Source organism: Aspergillus flavus, chromosome 4 (assembly GCF_009017415.1).
Source record: "Aspergillus flavus chromosome 4, complete sequence".
In the NCBI taxonomy this organism is placed as follows: Eukaryota; Fungi; Ascomycota; class Eurotiomycetes; order Eurotiales; family Aspergillaceae; genus Aspergillus; species Aspergillus flavus.
In genome coordinates, this window is record NC_092405.1 from 1,578,022 (window position 1) to 1,599,029 (window position 21,008).

The 21,008-nt window shown below is 47.1% G+C and overlaps 7 protein-coding genes across 7 annotated transcripts; 4 read left to right on the forward strand and 3 right to left on the reverse strand.

Annotated features, from left to right (window-relative positions):
• Positions 1–1,455: 1,455 nt before the first annotated feature.
• F9C07_3739 (G protein complex alpha subunit GpaB) lies at positions 1,456–2,832 on the forward strand (the record flags this gene model as incomplete). The annotated part of the gene is made up of 6 exons (XM_041291801.1): positions 1,456–1,579; positions 1,649–1,994; positions 2,055–2,183; positions 2,236–2,365; positions 2,419–2,657; positions 2,733–2,832. 6 exons carry the CDS (start codon positions 1,456–1,458, stop codon positions 2,830–2,832), a joined length of 1,068 nt encoding a protein of 355 aa, XP_041146028.1.
• A 1,874-nt stretch (positions 2,833–4,706) lies between these two features.
• Positions 4,707–8,049, forward strand: F9C07_3740 (putative glycogen phosphorylase GlpV/Gph1; the record flags this gene model as incomplete). Its single annotated transcript, XM_041291802.2, has 8 exons — positions 4,707–4,879; positions 4,937–4,949; positions 5,019–5,054; positions 5,106–5,167; positions 5,221–5,324; positions 5,391–5,468; positions 5,529–7,294; positions 7,366–8,049. The coding sequence occupies 8 exons, from the start codon at positions 4,707–4,709 to the stop codon at positions 7,771–7,773; spliced, it is 2,640 nt and encodes an 879-aa protein (XP_041146029.1). The 3' UTR covers positions 7,774–8,049.
• Positions 8,050–8,452: 403 nt separating this feature from the next.
• Positions 8,453–10,782, reverse strand: F9C07_3741 (peroxisomal long-chain acyl-CoA transporter, ABC superfamily; the record flags this gene model as incomplete). The annotated part of the gene is made up of 4 exons (XM_071511130.1): positions 8,453–8,531; positions 8,608–9,505; positions 9,562–10,198; positions 10,273–10,782. 4 exons carry the CDS (start codon positions 10,780–10,782, stop codon positions 8,453–8,455), a joined length of 2,124 nt encoding a protein of 707 aa, XP_071366378.1.
• A 612-nt stretch (positions 10,783–11,394) lies between these two features.
• Positions 11,395–13,072, reverse strand: F9C07_2232387 (putative monooxygenase; the record flags this gene model as incomplete). The annotated part of the gene is made up of 5 exons (XM_041291827.1): positions 11,395–11,719; positions 11,771–12,117; positions 12,174–12,237; positions 12,297–12,846; positions 12,901–13,072. The coding sequence occupies 5 exons, from the start codon at positions 13,070–13,072 to the stop codon at positions 11,395–11,397; spliced, it is 1,458 nt and encodes a 485-aa protein (XP_041146031.1).
• A 740-nt stretch (positions 13,073–13,812) lies between these two features.
• Positions 13,813–15,506, forward strand: F9C07_3743 (major facilitator superfamily domain-containing protein; the record flags this gene model as incomplete). The annotated part of the gene is made up of 3 exons (XM_041291825.1): positions 13,813–14,189; positions 14,243–15,189; positions 15,238–15,506. 3 exons carry the CDS (start codon positions 13,813–13,815, stop codon positions 15,504–15,506), a joined length of 1,593 nt encoding a protein of 530 aa, XP_041146032.1.
• Positions 15,507–16,846: 1,340 nt separating this feature from the next.
• Positions 16,847–18,475, reverse strand: F9C07_3744 (putative aspartate aminotransferase; the record flags this gene model as incomplete). The annotated part of the gene is made up of 7 exons (XM_041291828.1): positions 16,847–17,231; positions 17,283–17,365; positions 17,429–17,637; positions 17,695–17,840; positions 17,903–18,159; positions 18,234–18,275; positions 18,344–18,475. 7 exons carry the CDS (start codon positions 18,473–18,475, stop codon positions 16,847–16,849), a joined length of 1,254 nt encoding a protein of 417 aa, XP_041146033.1.
• An 836-nt stretch (positions 18,476–19,311) lies between these two features.
• On the forward strand, positions 19,312–20,415 carry F9C07_3745 (putative sulfite reductase; the record flags this gene model as incomplete). The annotated part of the gene is made up of 1 exon (XM_041285798.1): positions 19,312–20,415. One exon carries the CDS (start codon positions 19,312–19,314, stop codon positions 20,413–20,415), a length of 1,104 nt encoding a protein of 367 aa, XP_041146034.1.
• Positions 20,416–21,008: the final 593 nt, after the last annotated feature.

Here is a 21,008-nt window from a genome sequence, read left to right on the forward strand (position 1 = left end):
AAAACAAAATAAAGGAAAACGGATGTCAGTTGCTTATCATAATCCAACAGGGAGGTCAACTACGTAGGTAAGTAAGTAAGTAAGTATGCACAGTATGTCTGTGCATTTTTATAGTATATATATCCTGACATGAATTACCACTAGAGTGGTACCTAGAGATCACAGTGAGGTGGGACACAAGGGACGATGCTTGGTATGTACGGAGTACTGCGTCGCAAAATAATATCTACCCACGGACCCTTATAATACCGTAAACTAAGCGGTTCCTACGAACGAGTAACACCCTGTGAATGGGCCATCATTACCTAAGCTCCAAGCTCAATGAATGAAAATGGAGGTATCTTAGCGTCGAATACCGGGCTCCTTTTCCCCCATAATTACCGTCACAACCCTTCAGCTTAGTCTATCCCATGCCATCCCACCGCCTCCAATCTTTGTCGGTAAGCTTCGCCGGTCCACGTTTTACCACTTATCCACTTATTCCCGTGGATAGGTACGATCTAATACTCTGTAAGGTAAAGTCGGTAATACTGGGACTCCTCTCTTTTCTGCCATCTCCACTCCCCATCTGTCTATTATGACGATTAGGGAACATCCGCCCATTGAGAATTACCATCTGCCTCAACCATCCAATGATGAACCCAAGCAACTGTTCATCGTCATAAAAACAGCAGCAGTATCTCATTCCTACGATCCTTCCTTTTTACCTTCCCTTCCTTCTACTCTCTTTTCATGACTGACTGACGATCTCCTATACATTCGCTTTTTTATTTTTATTTTTATTTTTATTTTTATTATTTCCTCGTTTCCCTCTACCCCGGTTCCCTTTATTCTATTTTTTTCTTGCCTCCCTGACCGACGGGGGTGACTACTTTAGTATTGCTTACATTATCTCACTCGAGATCCGTCCACTTTTCCCACATCATCCCCCGATCGACCTTTGCTACCCTTTTTTAGCGTCGGCTCGTCAGTCTCACACGTCTTCTTGCTCCGCAGTTAATCCAGTCGCCCCTCATCCTAACTCAACTTATTAACCCAGACATATCGAGTACGATAAAGGCGCTTGGACTTCTGCTTCCTTTCCACCGGTGCCCTCCAACGCCCTAGTTTCACCTCCTGCGTCACGAGCATCTGATCTCCGCCCCCGGGATCTCGCAGTCGCTCAGGCCTTCATCCGAGACCAGTTGTACCGCTGCTACTGTGCGCCGCCCTCGATTCCTAGTCAAACTTCCTATCGTCGATTGCGAATATTATTATTATTATTTCCTCTCTCGTCTATTGCCAAATCATTGATTGACTCTTAGTTCCTCCATTGCATCGGTATTCCTTCTAAGCTATAGGGAAGCCGATCGGTGACGCTTAACCCGAAGGTGTCGGGGCCGTGATAGGTTGATGCCGTTCACTTCCGCAGGCAGCTCATGGTTTAGTCGTTCGCTGTCTAGAATATAATCCGAGATGGGTTCGTGTGTAAGCACAGAGCCGGCTGATAATGAGCCAAAGAAGAGAAGCCAGGCGATCGATCGCAGACTGGAGGAGGATTCTAGGCGATTACGAAGAGAGTGCAAGATTCTACTGCTTGGTACGTTTGGGGAGTTCTTTTTAGCATGGCGTTTTTTCGTGTCTGACTGCGATATCTTTCCTGTATCAGGGTCCGGAGAAAGTGGGAAATCGACGATTGTCAAACAAATGAAGATCATACATCAAAACGGCTACACAGTGGAGGAGCTGGCATTGTATCGCCTGACGGTCTGCAAGAATCTCCTAGATTGCGCCAAGTCTCTTGTAGGAGCCTATCACCAGTTCTCCCTTGAGCCCTCGAGCCAAAAAGTCCGTGACTACGTACAATACATTTCCGACTACAATATCGACCCCGACCCGCACACAACGTTGGATGCGAAGGTAGGAGAGGCGATAACGTATATCTGGAATGATCCATGCACATCCACAGTATTGGAACATCAGAACGAGTTCTACTTGATGGATTCGGCCCCATAGTAAGCTCTATCGCTTCCTAGGTTGTACGGAAAGAAGATGCACTGACAGCATCTGGCTAGTTTTTTCGAGGAAGCAAAGCGCATTGCATCTCCAGATTTCATACCCAATGTAAACGATGTGCTTCGCGCCCGAACGAAGACCACCGGTATCTATGAAACTAGGTTTACAATGGGCCAGCTGAGCATACAGTATGTGAACTCACACTGTCTATTCTTGGGACGTCGCTTACACGTTGTGCAGCATGTTTGATGTGGGTGGACAGCGCAGCGAGCGGAAGAAGTGGATTCATTGTTTCGAGAATGTCACCTCCATCATATTCTGTGTGGCATTGAGCGAGTACGATCAAGTGCTTCTGGAAGAGAGTAATCAGGTAAGCGTTGTCGCATACCAATGGCCAGCCTTGCTACTAACCTTGCTGCAAAGAATCGAATGATGGAGAGTCTGGTGTTGTTCGATTCTGTAGTCAACTCTCGATGGTTCATGCGAACGAGTATAATCCTGTTCCTAAATAAGGTCGATCTGTTCCGCCAAAAGCTCCCTCGGTCCCCCTTGAGCAATTACTTTCCTGATTACTCTGGCGGCAATGATGTGAACCGCGCCGCCAAATATCTGCTGTGGAGGTTTAACCAAGTTAATCGAGCACATTTGAACCTCTATCCCCAGTAAGCGCCCCGCAAATTTCCAATGAAATTGTCCTGTACTGTGTGACACGCAACTGACTTCACTTTTCACATCAGTTTGACACAAGCCACTGATACAACCAACATCCGCTTAGTATTTGCTGCGGTAAAGGAGACGATTCTACAAAATGCTTTGAAGGATTCAGGTATCTTGTAGACTTGAATGCTCTGCGCGCAGACATCTCGAGTCGGACAGATCGCGATCTCTGGGCCTGTTGAGTTTCCGAGTGACCGAGCTACGTTTGCTTCCGACAGCCATGACGCTCTTTCTATCCTATTTTCCTTTTTATGCATCCCCGATACTCCCTCGTGTTTTGTGGATAGGCATCGGCGTTAACGGTACTAGTCTTCGTTTCAGTTTAATATGCTAGGCGCTTGGTTGGATCATAGTCATTGAGACTTTGTGGCATGGAGTCATCTCTATCTTGGTTCTCGTTTTTATCCATCTATTTCATTTTTCCTTTTCATTTTTCTGAGAGGGGTATGCTTTTTTCCAGGGGGGTTATTTATCTGCATCATTCAAGTATCGATCGGCTTGGCCCTTTTCTTTTGGCCTGGATTTCTATGAGCATCTTGTTTCAAAGTGAAAAGTTGTTGGTCTCAACACTACTTGCATATAATTTGTGCCAGGGTTTTCGATATCCTCTCTCGTCTTGAGATTTTCCCTTCTTATTTTGTTTCCCCCCTTCCCTTGTTGATCCACCTCACCTTATGCATCTAATAGCGGTCCCTTGACCCCGGGGTGGCTGGCTTGCAGTCTTTTCGACTTATACCATTCAGTTTTCAGCGCTTTAATATGTTTTAGTACTTGGTTCTTTTACTGTGCCGCATCTCGTTTGTTGAGTAAGTTTTGGTGCTTGGATGTGTCCCCATGTTCCCAGACGTTTGCCTCTACGAAAGATCATATGGCCGATGACTATACGGCATTGCGAATAATCTCAGCAAGAGCTAGGACGGACCCGACAGCGGATATGTGCGGAACATCCGACCCATGGTTCTTCTTTCGCCCTTCTTGGGCCGAATATGGTAGATTGCCCAGACACGATAGAATCACCGGCATCGAGCACCAGAGGAATGGGTGGGATTCTGTGAATAGTATCATGTTAAAGTCTATATAATAACAACCGTTTCTTATGGGGTAGTCTCTCAACAGTAGGTAAAAGTCACGACAATTAGGTAAAGAAAACAGTGTGGGTCCGCGAGAGAGTTGTAGGAAGGGTCTGGACCTCGTGCACCTAGATGCAGGAGGTCTGATGAGTACCGCACGGACTGTGATGATAGGAACTGTGAAGCTACTACCTAAGGTGGTTGGTTGGTTGATAGGCATAATTAGGGTTGCTTTTCCTTCCCCCGCAGTGTCAATCAGATGGTGCTTGCGTCATTACTTTTCCGAACCTCCATCAATAAATCACTTTTACTTTGACGGAAATATCAACGAACCACGAAAAGTATATCTTACCCATCAACACACTTCCATTCTAGATATAGAGAGATTTTTATGTATCTCTGCTTCTATTTTCGACCCGGTGACACGACAGAAAAATTGAAGGGCCATTCCGGATCATCCGTGGACATCAGAATGGCACGATTAACGGACTGGTCTAGACAACCTCCCAATAGGTGGCGTAGGTTACCATCTGGAAAGGATTGAAAACCGGTTCCTAGCTTTCAACAACTGGGATCCAATGCAATTACTATTCCTAATCTCCGCTAAGATCGTCCATTGATAAGTTTCAACTTATTGATGGTGCCATTTCGAGGTCTTGTCACGGGGTGTGCTTGCAGTTCGAGAACAAACTGAAGCTCTGACCTCTCCTTCCCCTCTTCCCTTGTCTCATTGTCTGCTGCCACCCTCCCCTCCGTCCATCAGTTCTCCTCTTCTTCTTAAGTTGTCTGGCTAGCTCTTCATCCACCCCTCCTTAGCTTCCATCAATTGCCATTCCTCATATTGCCCGTTGCTCCATTCACCCTGACCCTGCCATACCTTCCAAGCCCCTCTCCTTCCTGTGTCACCTTGCTACTTGGGCAACCATGTCTGAAGCACGCCGGGAGAGGAAACCATCCGTCGGTGCTCCTGTGTCAGAGCTTCAAGGTCCCATTGGTCCTGGCTTTAGCCGTCCCAAGCACAAACGGACTTATACTGGTTTAGCGCCAGCAGAAGTCAAAAGTGTTGAAGCTAGCATCCCTGAGCCGCTGAGAGAAGCGTAAGTGGCCTGTGTACCACGGTTGACTGGTCTTGACTGATTAGACTTCATATTTAGCTGGAGAAAGCATGTAAGACGGACATACTGCCTGTCATCCGAGGTTGTGGCCCTCTTTCGTACTAAATCATGTTGGCTGTAGTCTGCCACTGGCTTTACGAACCAAGATGAGTTTGAAGTATGCGAGGATCTGATAGGGTACATGAAACGATTCCTAACAGTGATATAGCAAGAGCTGGTCCGTCACGTCGAGACTACCTTGGCTCGTTCGCTCTACAATTGTGATGAGCTGTATGTTCATATAGCCCCAGGCACATTTCCAGATACCCAAGTAACAAAAACAGCGCTGCGTACTCGGGCACTGCACTTGCGTTCCGTGACCGCCTGATCATCGATTGGAATAAGACCCAACAGCGGCAAAGTTCTACAGACCAGAAGAGGGTATACTGTAAGTGTGTCCTGGAAGGTCTCTAGGTCTGCTACATCCATCGATGCAATGCTAATCTGCTTCTAGACCTCTCTCTTGAGTTCCTTATGGGCCGAGCGTTGGACAATGCTATGCTCAATGTCGGCATGAAGGACGCGGCTAGGGGTAGGCGATGGCCTGAGCATGCAAGCTTGATACGAGACAAATGCTAACTGCATAGTTAAGATGGCTTGAAGAATCTCGGTTTCCGGATCGAGGATGTCATTGACCAAGAACATGATGCCGCTCTCGGAAACGGAGGCTTAGGGCGCCTAGCAGCATGCCTGCTTGATAGTCTGGCGACACTGAACTACCCCGCCTGGGGATACGGGCTGCGGTACAGATACGGGATTTTCAAACAGGAGATCGTGGATGGATACCAAGTTGAGGTTCCTGATTATTGGCTCGATTTCAACCCCTGGGAATTTCCTCGGCATGAGATTGCTGTCGATATTCAGTTTTATGGTTGGGTGAGAAAATATCAAGATGATAACGGTAAGACTGTTCATTCGTGGCAAGACGGTGAAACTGTCCAGGCAGTAGCGTACGACGTACCTATTCCTGGCTATGGAACTTCTACTACGAATAATCTTCGATTATGGTCAAGCAAAGCGAGTAGTGGGGAATTTGATTTCCAGAAGTTCAATGCTGGAGATTACGAGAATGCCGTGGCGGAACAGCAGCGCGCAGAAACGATCTCCGCGGTGCTCTATCCAAACGATAACCTTGAAAGGGGCAAAGAGCTCAGACTGAAGCAGCAGTACTTCTGGTGCGCTGCATCGCTGCATGATATCGTTCGAAGATTCAAGAAAACAAAGCGAGCTTGGGCAGAATTTCCGGATCAAATAGCGATCCAACTCAATGATACACATCCGACACTGGCTATAGTAGAGCTGCAACGCATCCTGGTTGACCTGGAAGGTCTCACATGGGACGAGGCCTGGAAAATAGTGACCAATACATTCGGGTATACCAACCATACAGTGTTGCCAGAAGCGCTGGAGAAATGGTCTGTCCCTCTTGTGCAGAAGCTACTCCCACGACACATGCAGATCATTTTTGATATCAACTTGTTTTTCCTACAGACGGTAGAGAAGAAATTTCCCAACGACAGAGACTTACTGTCGCGGGTGTCAATCATTGAAGAATCACATCCCAAGATGGTCCGGATGGCTCATATTGCAATTGTCGGATCCCACAAAGTTAATGGTGTCGCCGAACTCCACTCCGACTTGTTACAGACAACGCTCTTCAAAGACTTTGTCCAGGTTTATGGACCTGATAAGTTCACTAACGTCACTAACGGGATTACTCCGCGCCGCTGGCTGCACCAGGCCAACCCGCGGTTGTCGGACCTGATCGCCACTAAGCTTGGTGGATACCATTTTTTGACAGATCTAGCGCTTTTAGATAAGCTCGAAGCTTTCGTCGATGACGAAAGCTTCCGACAGGAGTGGGCAGAAATCAAGACCGCGAACAAAATCCGTCTTGCTAAGCATATCAAAGACACTACCGGATATAGTGTCAATCCAACCGCCTTGTTTGACATCCAGGTAAAGCGTATCCATGAGTATAAGCGCCAACAGCTCAATATCTTCGGGGTGATTCATCGCTATTTGACTATCAAGTCTATGTCTCCCGAGGAAAGGAAGAAAGTCTTGCCACGAGTATCCATTATTGGTGGCAAGGCAGCCCCAGGGTACTGGATGGCTAAAACAGTCATCCATCTTGTTAACAGTGTCGCATCAGTTGTAAACAATGATCCGGACATCGGCGATCTTTTGAAGGTAATATTTATTCAGGACTACAATGTCAGCAAGGCAGAGATAATTTGTCCCGCTTCGGATATTAGCGAGCATATCTCAACCGCTGGCACTGAAGGTAGTGGTACCAGTAACATGAAGTTTGTACTCAATGGTGGTCTTATCATTGGAACTTGTGATGGAGCCAACGTATGTTTGACCCCTGCGTCTATCAATCTATAACGGACCCTTATGATTGACTTATCGTGACTCTTGTTCAGATCGAAATCACTCGCGAGATTGGCGAACAGAACATTTTCCTTTTTGGAAATCTAGCTGAAGATGTCGAGGAACTACGTCACCGTCACTACTACGGTGACTTTCAACTCGACCCTCAGCTTGCCAAGGTGTTCGATGCCATCCGAAGTGGCACGTTCGGGAATCCTGGCGACTTCTCTGCGCTTATTGCATCCATTGCAGAGCATGGTGACTACTATCTTGTATCCGACGATTTTAACTCGTATGTAACCACTCAAAATATGGTTGACGAGGCATTCCGGAACCAAGACGAGTGGATAGTCAAGTCCATTACTAGTGTTGCACGCATGGGCTTTTTCTCCACGGACCGTGTCATCAACGAATATGCGGATGGAATCTGGAATGTAGAGCCTCTCGCTGTGAAAGACTGATCGAGTGGTACGCTCAATCCAGACATAGCTACAGTTTTGTCTTTTGCTTCCCCCATGCTTACAGCATATTTCGGTTTTGAGATTCAAGTTTCTAATGCACCTAAACCGCGAGCCGTGAATTGCATCAGTTCTAGTAATAATTATCGAACAACGTAAGTGTTCAGGATGAGAATGGCGACAACACAGTTTCTACATACAAATTGTTACCATTATTCGACGGTTAGCTGCATACTTGCATCAGCACAGTATGATTTATATTCTTACTTTCTTTACTACTAAGGTATTCTTCCTCACTGGTGCCTATCGTTACTTTGTGATAGGAGCACACGCAAGTAGTGTAGAGACAGCAAGGCAAGAATTGACCTTATTAGAATAATCGGATGACTGCACCTATCGTTCTCTTCTAATATCCTTATCTCATTTGGCCCACTAGATAGTGAACAAACTAGCGCGAACTGCAAGTATCTATGAAAGAAATCTCAGCATGGCCAACGATGCCAATTGTCACTAAACGTACACTTGTACATTCGCTTAAATGCTCAACATAGAAAAAGCATGCTTCATATATCATGTCTCAAGGGGTAGAAGGGAAAAATGGGGAAGGGGAGGGTATGGACTGCGTGATTCGGAATGGTCCTGGAACAAGATGGAAAAGTATATGAAAGAGATGAAGGTTTGCTTAGGAAGCACTCAGTTCAGCCATGCGCCTTTGCAATTCTGGAACAGCCCGGAGGTGAAGATCAAGCTCTTCTTTCTCACTATAAGTATAGTGTTAGTCTCGGTGTTATACAACTGTTGTGGGAATGGGGGTAGTCAAGGATAGGCGCAGCTTACTCTTCTAGTTTCAGTCTCCGTTCCCAGTCTAGTCCTGTGAAGATGTAGCCTCCCTGGCCGTCGAACTGCAAAATCTTCTTGTGATATTTCCAGAGGCTGCGGCGGTGGGATACGGTCATCAGGGTTGTGCCTAGCCTCTTGGCAGTCTCGTACATGACCCGTTCGATCTCCATAGTAACCGATGAAGTGCATTCGTCGAGAATGGCAAACTTGGGTCGATGGTAGAAGAGCCTTGCCATGGCGATGCGCTGTTGGAGTCCACCGGAGAGTACGTCACGCCATTCTTCCTCTGCGTCCCAACCATTGGGGCGGTCAACGACTGAAGCGATTTCGACGATGGAGAGGATATCATAAAGATCATCGTCGGTAACGCCCTTGGCACGCATTTCGCGAAGTCCGTCTGGGTAGATGACTTGCTGGCGAAGGGTTCCGCGAGACAAGTAAGGGCGTTGCGGAATATAAAATATCTCGTCAAATCGAGGTTTCTTTACTTTGCCTCCGTAGACAGGCCAGAGGCCGCCCAGGATCCGAAACAAAGATGACTTGCCACATCCGTTCGGGCCAACGATTAGTAGATGATCACCGGGGTGCACTGTGAATGACAGCTTCCGGACCAGAACATCCCCGTTGGGTGAGACAATCGGGACATCGGTGAATTCGATCGAGTCGCTTTCCTCGACCTCACCCCGACCGGACAAAACAGCTGCATTCTCCTCGGTCGACGCAGAAGACACCAGCTTCTTCTCGAAGCGTCCGGCTAATAAGTCGTCCATGACCTCTAGCAATGATGAGACACGGGCAGTGTAGCCGGCTAGCTCAGAGATCTCCTTGTAAGAAAACATCAAGCGGCCAAAGGCATCAGAAGAGGAAAGCAACATCCTCCTATTCGTAACAAAACCTAGTCGAAGTGGTGTCAGCTGAGTATCATATGTCAGCCTTGATCCCTGCACTTACTCTCCGTACGGTCACCCATAGTCTGGGTGATTTGACCGGGAATCTTGAAGAAGACTGGGATGCTGCACAGGATCAATCCCAGGGCTCCCCAGAAATACTTGATGACAAAGTCCTCCATGAAGCCGTGGTATAACCGTCTCCGTAGAATGCGATTCACGTGCTTGATTAACGTGAAATAGCCTTTGTCTAGAGTATCCTTCTCCGCCTCGTGGCCGTGATATAGGGCAATCTCTTCACTATAGTCGATCAACCTCGAGTGGAGGAACCGGAATTCTCCTTCCAAGCGGGCTTCATCGGCGACATATTTTCCAAATGGTGGTGTTAGCGCACGCATGACGTTAGCTGACAACTGAACCAACAGGCTCATAATAAAGAGGCCTTCGCCGCCCACACTCTTCGAAAGAGAATAATTATAGATTGCCATATCCAAAACTGGTTTGGCTAGGTTAGAATATAGCTCTGCCAGACTGTCAGAAAACCGAGACACGTCTACCGTGATGAGTTGATCGGGATTTTTGACTCGGTCATCCAGCGCAGAGATCGCGTAGAATGTCATGTTGCTCAGGTACTTGTCATGGATGTAATCTGTCAAGCGTTTCCTGTAACTGAGAGCAAGTTTACATTGGTGATAAGAAAGCTAGAAAGGTTAAATGATGTTAGCTGGTGTAGTTCACTTGCCTGGGAGTCGACCAGAACCGGCGCACGACATACCATGGAATTCGTGAAAGTTGCTGGTACGGCAACAATCATCCACCACACAAGTCCCAGTAAGAAGTCCTTTCCCTTCCCTCTCACTAAGTTACTGACCAGTCTCCCATCTAGTTCAGCGACATATAGACTGAGTAATGTTCGAAGCACCAGGAAGACACTGTGGCCGGCCAGTAACCGCAGCTCTTTGCTCCGCCAGCTGGGGATCACAATTTTCAACAACCGAAGTAGATTTCGAAAGAATTCGCGGTTCACCCCGACTTTCTTTCGCGGCCGGTCGCCGCCATCCCCGATACTGCTGGTCCCTGGACGCCGCCGCAGCTCGACTTGTTGCTGGGAAGCGGCTTTCTGTTCGGAGATGGCATTATGGATGCGCTTTGCTAAAGCCGCGAAGAGGGCCAAATAGACTGTGCGAGAAATTCCAGTGCGGTGGCGTAGATACAAGGTAGTTAGACTCGAGAAGATCTGCCGAACCGATCGTTCGGGAGGAAGCAGTTTGGACTGAGCGGCCATCGCGACGGGGAGGAAGAAGCCGCGCGCAAGATAGGCAGAATTAATTTCAGCCAGAGTCAACTTGGGATAACATGGCCATGAAGCGGATTAATTTAGTTGCCGGCGGAGGAAGTATAGTGCCACCTTGTTCTTTCGGGAGGGAAAAGAAGGTGGAGGAGGAGAGAGAATCAGAGGATGATGGATGACGGATGGTTGTTTAGTCGGAGAAGAACCCGGGGAATGACATGTGAACGGATCATCCCCCGACTTTCTGGGGAAGCCGAGGAATCTTGGGTTCCGTACGGTACGGTATTTAATAAATGTATGTAGTATTTGATAAGTCTCAATAATTGGTCTAGATATATAGTCATGTGACTTCAAACTACTGAGCCAATTAGAGTTAGGCTTGGTACTAACTAATTAAAGGCGGCCAGCTGAGCGGCTGACCAAGATTATTGAAAGCAACACCTTCCCTAAAGAGACACCAATACAGAGCACAAAGTACAGTATGGAGAAGTTAGAAACTGAGACAGGCATTGCCGTTTTAGACTGTTTTCGCCGGGGGAGATATTTCCTCTCGATTCAAAGACAGCTTTCACGTTGAACAAGGGAAGCACCACTCAATACTCAACATTACAACAAAGTCCACTCTCCGTTTGTCTTCAGATCTTGTACAAAGATACCTGCTTTCTCCTTCTCTAACTCGCTTTCCATAGTCCAGTCTTCAAACACATGACCCCGGGGTAAGTTCGTATTCTTGAAGACACTTCCAAGCTCAATGCTCTGTCGCGCTGCTTCAAAATTGGCAGCAGCATAATTTTCAGCATTGTGTTGCCAAAGCCACTTTCCATAGAACAGGAACGCATGGCCGCCATCAGTCACCTCTTTCATCGAGGTATTGTGAAGTTCACGGCGGTTGACAAATCCACAATGTTGAATGAGGGCGGTTCGTTGATATCTAGAGAAACGTCAGCACAAGACCATGGAAAACGGCCAAGAAATAACGCACCTAAGGATCTGGTGCACCCTGGTTGCTACAGCGGCCCCCTCCTTTCCGCCAAGTCGTAGACATTCTGCGAGTGATATGGAGTCTTCCAGGGCCATGGCAGCCCCGTTAGCTGATGTCGGGAGTAGACTATGTGCGGCGTCACCGACTTGTACGACGCGCCCAGTTGCAGAAGTCCACTTAGGCTGGGGGTTACGCAAGCATAATTTCCATCGGACGATATTGTCCGGCGGAGTGTTCTTTATTGCTTCGACAAGGAGAGGATCCCAACGTTCCAAGTTTGGCAAAGCTGCCGCCATTTGCTCCGGCGTAACCCCGGTCGACCACGATTCTGTGGCTGTACCATCATCCTAGAGAGAAGTTTCATGTTAGCCTCAAGTGGTAGGCTTCAACACTGCGCTCTAACCTCATGCGTCGAGTTTATGGCAACTCTGTCCTTGGTAATGCACACGACGATATGGCATCGGTCTCTTTATAACGAAGTTAGTTATGCTCATAATATATCCGGGTATATATAAGAAGCACCTACCCGTTATACATACGCCATTGGGGCCGTCCCAGCTCAGATATGGCCTTCAAAAGGACCGGTGAATCTTTCAAGACACTCACAGGATAAGCCGCACGATCAACACAATAACCTGTACTAACAGCCCGGGTAGGGTAGCCGAGTACCACAGAATGGGATTTAGTGCCGAGTCCATCTGCCGCCACAACAATATCGGCACTCATCTCTTGTCCAACGTCGGTATGTATAATTGCTAAGCCTCTAGCGGGATCTTCCAAGTATTTAGTGACGCCAACACCAAAAGTGATGGGGATACCCAGCCTCTGGGCCTGAGCAAAAAACATAAGTGCCACATCCCTGCGGAAAAAGCATCCCGAAACCTTGAGAGGCCACGCCGCATGTTGGGCAGTTCCTTCCAGGTTCCATTCAAATTCACGCTTGGGGATAGCTAGGCTGCCATCTTGCTGGCAGACGTGGACTTCTGTGTCATTATCGATTCGAGTCCACTCCTCGAACATTTTGGGATATTCCCTGAGAGTACACCAAGCGTGAGGACCGAGTCCGATGATATCTCCTGCCCTTGATGTCAGTCACCAATGTCAAACTTTTGGTGGTGATGCTGCCGAACCAGTTTGGGCGATGGAGGTACTCCTCTCAATTATCTCGACATCGTGGCCCTTTCTCCAGGACTCGATGCCCATACATAAACCGGCCAAGCCAGCTCCCACGATGATAACTTTCAAGCCAGTAAGGGGGTGACGAACAACGCCGTCGACAACATTGGAGGTTGTAGATGTCATCTTCGGCTGGAAGGTATGGACTTTGCTAGCTGAAACCTTCTGATTGAATGGTTGCTGTTTGATGGCTTTCAGTTCAGAAGGATTTACACATCTTTTATATTTGGTCACTACAATAGCATCTTGTATCATACTGCTCTTGTTCGCCGAGGGAGCTGTATTCCGATAACCGCAGCTTCCGCTTTGTAAGCGGATGGCTTTCTGGCCGACAAAACAGAGTGAAACTTAAGAGAAACCGTTGCACTATAGCCAACAAACCTAAATTAATGAGACATGCCTCAAGACTCATTGTCCGATGTGAGCCAATCTGCCTAAACCGGACTACCACAGCAATAGCCAGTGTTGCGGTGTTAACTGGTAATTGGAGCTCAAGCACCAGACAGTGCCCTGCCGAGCGAACAGTCTTATACGAGTCATTCAGATCTACTCTTCCGATAAAAGTGCTAGCGCAGCGTCCCTAAATAGAAGCATGTACCTGGCTAAAACATGGGAATTCTCGCCCGCGTTGATTCGGCGCTCACGGATCAAGCAGCTTGTCACGAGAGTTGTGGAAATTTCTATCATGCAGATGTACTCGACCATGGAGATAGAAATGCCTAACTCCGAAAAACCCGATTACCTCATAGCTAACAGCATCGGCAGTTGAAGTAAATAGGAGGGTGGACGCAATACTGTATAAAACGTATAATAGAAATGCGTTTTATCTTCCTTCTCACGAACCCTTATGCAATTGGTAAAACACAATGTCTTCTCTGCCTTCTCCTGTTACGGCCACAGATAAACCTCACAGGCTAGAGGCCTATGGGACTTCTTACGCCAGATCATTACTAGATCAAGCTGGAATAACGCAAGACGTTTTAGAATTTCGTTATAGGGGAAGTGGAACGTCACGGGATCCTTATGTTGTCGTCTTCATCGATAACGATCCGACCAATCCTCTGAACTTTCCACAGTGGAAGAAATGGACCATTACAATCCTTCAGGCTTTCGCGGTACTGGCTGTCGCATTTGCATCAACAGCATACACGTCCGGTGTGTCTGAAATCATGCAAGAATTCCAAGTTAGCAGAACAGTGGCTATCCTGGGTGTTACGATGTTTGTCTTCGGTTTTGCCTTCGGGTGAGTGCTTGGGTCGAACGCGTTTTTGGCTACTTCTTCTAACATCATGGCAGGCCACTTATCTGGGCTCCGCTATCAGAGCTATACGGAAGACAGATCGTGTTCTTTGTCACTTATATGGCATTGGCAGCCTTCAATGCGGGAACTGCAGGAGCACCGAACATCGCGGATTTGATCATCATGCGTGCTTTGGCTGGCACTTTTGGATCGTCGCCTCTCACTAATGCTGGAGGTGTCATTGCAGATATGTTTAGGGCTAAAGAACGGGGTATTGCTATGGCTATATTCGCTATGGCGCCTTTTCTAGGTCCATCAATCGGACCCATAATAGCAGGTTTCTTGAACCAATCTGCTGGATGGAGGTGGGTTGCTGGCCTGATGGCTTGTCTGACGGGCACCCTATGGGTCATCATTTCTCTTTCTGTCCGCGAGACATACGCGCCAGTTATCTTACGTCGACGAGCCGAGAAACTTTCGAAGCTCACTGGTAATATCTATATTTCTAACCTTGACATCGGGAAGCCTGAAAGGACACTGGGGACGGAGTTCAAAGTTGCTCTGTCTAGGCCATGGGCTCTCCTATTCAATGAACCTATTGTCTTGTTTATGTCCCTGTATGTTGCCATTATTTATGGTACACTCTATATGATGTTTGCAGCTTTTCCTATTGTCTTCCAAACGCATAGAGGTTGGTCTCTGGGTATCGGAGGCCTCGCATTCCTCGGCATTGCCATCGGGGTGATGCTGGGAGTTTGTTACAGTATTTGGTATGCCAGACGATGCGCCAAGGTTTCAGACAGGACTGGGGGTAATCTGTCACCGGAAGCCCGGCTTCCCCCTGCTATACTTGGCTCCATCCTACTTCCAATTGGGCTGTTCTGGTTTGCATGGACAAACAGTACCAGCATTCACTGGGTTGTTTCGATCATTGGCTCGGGCTTTTTTGGCTGTGGGCAGGTCCTTGTCTTTCTCAGCACAATGAATTATCTTATTGACTCGTGTAAGCTCCTCACTTTTCTCAATAAGACTAATAACTAATTTACTCTAGACGTCGTGTATGCTGCCAGCGTGTTAGCGGCTAACTCTATTTTACGTTCTGTCTTTGGCGCAGCATTCCCCTTGTTCACCACCAGTATGTATAACAACCTTGGGATCCACTGGGCAAGTTCGATACCGGCATTTCTTGCTTTTGCCTGTCTTCCATTCCCTATACTGTTTTACAGGTATGGCGAGACTATTAGAATGAAATGTAGATATTCAGCTAAAGCAGCACACGTCTTGGCTGGTATGGAAAGTAGAACCCGGGATGAAGAATAAGTGGGGGACTGACGGTTACTATACATATATACAGGGGCTTGCGTGTATGCTTCTGTCTCTCTCTCTCTCTCTCTCTCTCTCTCTCTCTCTGTGTGTGTGTGTGTGTGTGTGTGTGTGTGTGTGTGTGTGTGTGTGTGTGTGTGTGTGTGTGTGTGTGTGTGTCTCCATTACGTTGGCCCCCATCTACCGTTGGATCCCATACCATGTGGTGATGTGATACATCATGTGCATAATACAGAACTGGTAGCCTGATAGGTAGCCGATGCGCTGGGAAGTATGGAGGCAATAGAGTTGGTATCGGGTTTAACGGGGAACCAGACCAATTCCTAAAAGCGGGATACGTATGTCGGCGGTGATCGTTAGACTGAGTTGACCAAATGAGGAAATTACTATGTCAATCTGGTGCCCCGAACGAAGATCTAGTGTAACTCATCACTAACTTCTGAGGCCACTGTATTGGGGGAGTCAATGAAAACTACTGAGGCGTAGATAAAGGACTGGCCGGGACAGCGCAATTGAATTCCGTCCCAGGAAAATCCCGCAGCAATAATTCTTGAGGTCTGCATGACAGTCCAATAGATCACTAATACACCTTACTATGAATTTGAGACATTGTATGAGATTTCAAATACGGAATGCCGACACGGAAAGCAATCCGTTGACCTAGATACGGCATACTCTCTGATACATGCATCTGTAAACAGGTGGCTAGCATATCTAGGCTATTGGGAGAGGATCATTTGGAAATATACGGTCGTGCCTCATTAAGGATAGCAAAGATTTAGAAAGAAAAGTAGAACTGCCCTCAAGCGTTTCTGGACCCACGTCAGATAACTTCCTTTTTCGGGCGCCAAACTTCATTTGCGTCGAAGTGCGTTTTGGTTCCCCACATAGACGTCACATCTTTTATCGATCTTCCAAGTGAGACATGCGGAGACTTGTCAAAGCTGTAATTCAGTTACTGGCGCACCTTCCATGAACATCCACGCCGGTGTTACGGAAATCAAACACCAGTCATGAGACGTCCAGGAGATCACCCGCAGGTTTGGCATCTTGCCACCAAAGATGCGCTTGTATATCAGATAGACTATATGAGGGGATGCGTCATCCTACCTAACTCAAGTGAGAGAGCCCTCTTGACATTGCCCCATTGTATTGGGGCAAACTGTCTTATATTTATATAGCCCATGGTTATTTGAGGGAGCACAAGACGCAATACATAGCTACATATTGACAAAGCCAACCATGATCCTGTATAAGTATTATTGCGACCTCACTATAAGCTCAAGTGAAGAGATGGAGAACTAAGTAGAGTCCAGGAAAGGGTGAAAACCAACGCTTTAGATTTCTAAAGCTTGGGCAATGCGCTGGAGACCTTCTTGAAGTATAGGTGTGGGATGAGCGAATACCATCCGAAACCAGCCTGGTTCTTCGCTCGCGTACATGTATCCGGCACCTACGTAGACCTTTTTCTCCCGGAGTCGCGCCATTATCTCAGTATCATTAGCACCATTTTTGGTCACAGCGCCGAGGTTTATCCACACGAAGAAGGCAGCGTTGGACTCGTAGAATGGTATCCCGTACCTCCGTAGCAAACTTGTGACAAAGGAGTAGCTCTCGGCCAAACGATGCTGATTTGTCGCAATGTAACTACTTGTAAATTTATCATCTCGAAGGAGAGACGAAGCAATATTATCCGCCAAGCTGGATGGAAAGTTGTAGAGCCTGGAGAGAGACGGTCAGCTAGGACCCATGCAAACGAGAGCAAGGTCTTACGAAATGCCGTCGGCAGCTTCGAGAAGATGTGTATTTGATTGGCTAATAAGACACCCAATCCGTAATCCTGTCGATCCGAAATCCTAATTGTCATGACTCTTAGCCACGTTGTCACAGTAAAGCGAAACGGAAGTCAAAGTACTTACTTTACTCAAGCCCCATACCACATGTGCCATACTAGGATCCATGAGGCTCTTGATATCCATAGAAAGGATAGATTTAAAGGGCACCGAGTCAGGAAGAGCCGGGTTTTCCCACACTGACAATGCGTATATCTCATCCGAGATAAGGTGTAGTTTATGTCTATTACAGAACACCATGTATTCAGCGAGAACATCTTCCGAATAGCATCTGCCTGTTGGACCAAAATGTGTCAGATGGATGTCAAAGGATTCTTTTCGTGATGACCAACCAAGAGGATTATGCGGTGAGCATAGCACAAGGGCTTTAATACGGATGCCATCCCTTTGTGCCTGATTATATGCCTGCTCGTATTGCCTCACTGCTTCATGGCTGAAAGGGTCAATAGCCCCAAACTTGACATCGTAAACCGCGACCCTGCCAGCAAATTCTCCAATAAGCGCTCCGCTTTATAGATGGACAATGGAAGGATTTCCTACCCGGCTCTAAGTCCAAATGTCGACTTGAAGGCATTGAAGTACGGGCGTCCAAGTAAGATATAGTCCCCAGGATCGCAGAGAGCCCAGGCGCAGCATTCAATTGCATTGCTCACACCAGAGGTGACAGAGATATGGGAGGGAGATAACGGGGTCAAGGGCGAAAAGCGTTGGTTTAGGAAATGGCATAACGATTCTTTAAGGAGTCTTGAGCCGGAAAATCCATCACCGTAGGTCAGTATGTGAGAGGTGACCTGTGACTATCAATGAAGATTCTTAGCAACTGGATTTATTGGTTGTTCGGAGCAGTTTTGCGGAGAGTTATGTAGCCCACTCTGGATTCAATGAACTGCAGCATTTCTGAATGCATTAATGTCTGCAAAAAACCAGTTAATATTTAATGGGAGTCTTCTGGCGTCAAAGACATGAATACAGACGACCTACATTCTCAGCGAGTCCAATATTCACAACCCCCTCGGGGTTTGATACAGGATCCCAGGCATCACTGAGTATATCCAAGAAGACAGGCTTCTGCTGCGCTAATTCGCTACCGCGGAGGGAAAGGTTAGTCTTCATTTGAACGAATTAACTACTGTTGTTAGGGCTAGAAAATCGTGTGAGTAAAGACGAAAGGGTGCGATAGAGAGGAGTATTTGCGTGGGTACTCTCGAAAGCCAAGTGAAAGATAGACATCTAAGAATGTTTATACATGGAACCTTGGCAAATTATTGAGCATCCAACAATTGGAAATAGGTTCCAGAGCTCATAGAAGATTCATTAGTAGCGAGGATATGATTTGACCCACTCATGATAACTTCCGTTCTTGGCCACCGAAAAACATGGCGCCCCAGCGCCACATCTCCTCCAATCCATCGGAGCGCCAGGCGCTTTGCTAGCGGCGACTGGACATTGTTATTCAATTTAAGTTGTTTCGCCTACCAAACTGTTTGAGGAGCTTCGGAGGTAGACCTCAATTCATTGCGGCCTGTCAATCTTGCACGAAAACCCAAAGTGTTGGCTGTGGAATCTACTGAGACATTTAATCTTCTATTGAGATTTAAATGAAAACCGGTTACCAAAACGTCCGGTGCCTCTTAAGTATATACAGGAATCGCAGGACTCAGAAAAGCAGATTTCGCAGCACTAGCCGAGACCGCATTGGCCTTCCGCAGGAAGTCGGCTACTAGTAATAAATTCCATCAAATCAAATCACAACGTTCCGTGGGTCCATTTAACACCTTTCAAGATGGTGTGATCGGATGAAAGGTTGGAATTAATAGTGTATCTCTTCATAACTGCCATCCTAATGTGAGGCGCATTATTTTTGTTCACTCTGCTGCTGGAAACTATAGCATTCTATTCGGTTTTCAAAACTCAAGTTATCTTTAACTCCTTGTATCGCCGTTATATCGATGGATCTTAGATTAGATGAAGATCTCAGTCTTTACTCAAAATATGTGACGTTCTATATACCGGGTGATTTTGAAGGAGGACTGGAACGAAACGCATTGATCAAAATTGATCCGACCGGGTTTTTCATTCGACAACCTCCCGAGCCTCATAACCTCAATGAAACCCAGACTCCTGAAGCCTCCCTCTTCCAAACAATACATATGGGTGCCGCTGTGGTTGATCCTATCAAGTGGAGGCTCATTGTCGATGGCCTGGTGGAGAGACCTATTTCAATAAGTCTTGAGCAACTGAAACAAATGCCTCAAACTCATGTCACCTCTTTCCATGAATGCTATGGGAGTCCATTGGCAGCTCCGACGAAGAACGTATGGAGAATAGGATGTGTTTCTTGGACAGGTGTGCCGCTGAGATGTTTACTTGCCCTTACACGGCCGGACCTCTCTATCGGGACATATGTCTGGTCCGATGGACTGGACTCGGGAACTTTCGCCGGTGTCCAGAGTGATCGGTACCAAAAGGATCTGCCTATCGAGAAGGCACTTTCATCTGAGGTTCTGGTTGCTTATGAGATGAATGGCAAACCATTGGGAAAAGAACGAGGGGGTCCAGTACGACTAGTAGTACCTGGATGGTTTGGGACAAACTCCACTAAATGGCTTTGCCGTCTTTCCGTGCAGGACAGAAGATCTCCTAGTCCATTCACAACTGTATTTTATAATGAAACTGACCCTACTGACATGACAGGAAAGAAGATTCGACCTGTTTGGGGAGTGGAGCCCAACTCGATTGTCGTTCGTCCTCGGCCAGATGAATTTTATGAAAGACCAGGAAACATTGAGGTCTGGGGTCGAGCGTGGGGATCAGAGGAGATTATACGTGTGGAAGTTTGCATTGGTCATGGAAAGACTTGGACAGAGGCCTATGTAGAACCTCGGAAGCGGTTTGAATGGCAACTCTTCCGTCTCACCATCCTCTTTCCTGACGTTGGAACATATATAATTAGCGCACGAGCAACAGATCGACGTGGGGTTCAGCAACCACTGACAATGCGACGGAACCATGTTCCGTCCGTGCGGATACATGTAGGCAGAAGTATTCATTGAATGGTGATCGGACAGCCTTGATTCTCTAGCATTCCATGCCTGTCTAGCCTTCCTCCAAAGCCTCAGAGTCTGCCTGTAGATCTTGAAGCCCCATCCCGTCACGTGCTTGTAGGTTTCGATATATGTTCTTTCTAGGTCTGTGCATGCCATAAATATCAATTCATGATCTGAACCTGCAAGGCACTCATTGTCTACCGGTCAACTATGCAGTGGCACGCGTATTGGAATAGTTATAGCCAGACCAACAATCGAGATATCTGGAGTGCACTTTGGCTGACTGAGGTGGCAAACACACATATCAGAATAGCCCTCCTGAATGCAGTATACACCAAAGGATTGCAGGTGGCCGGCATCGACCCCACAAGAATATGATATGTCATCGGATTTCGATATGCTCAGTCTCCGAGAAAGCTCAGAACAACACTAAGCGGTTAGAGGAACTAGGAGACAGCACGAAAATAGTGAAACCAACATTTGGATTTAGTGTGTATAGGCCAAGATTGAGATCAAACTAGAGCTACCGTCGAATCACAGTTGCTGGTTTGCCGCGAAGTCTTGACTACTTTAAAAACCCCTTAAGCCGCTGTATGTTT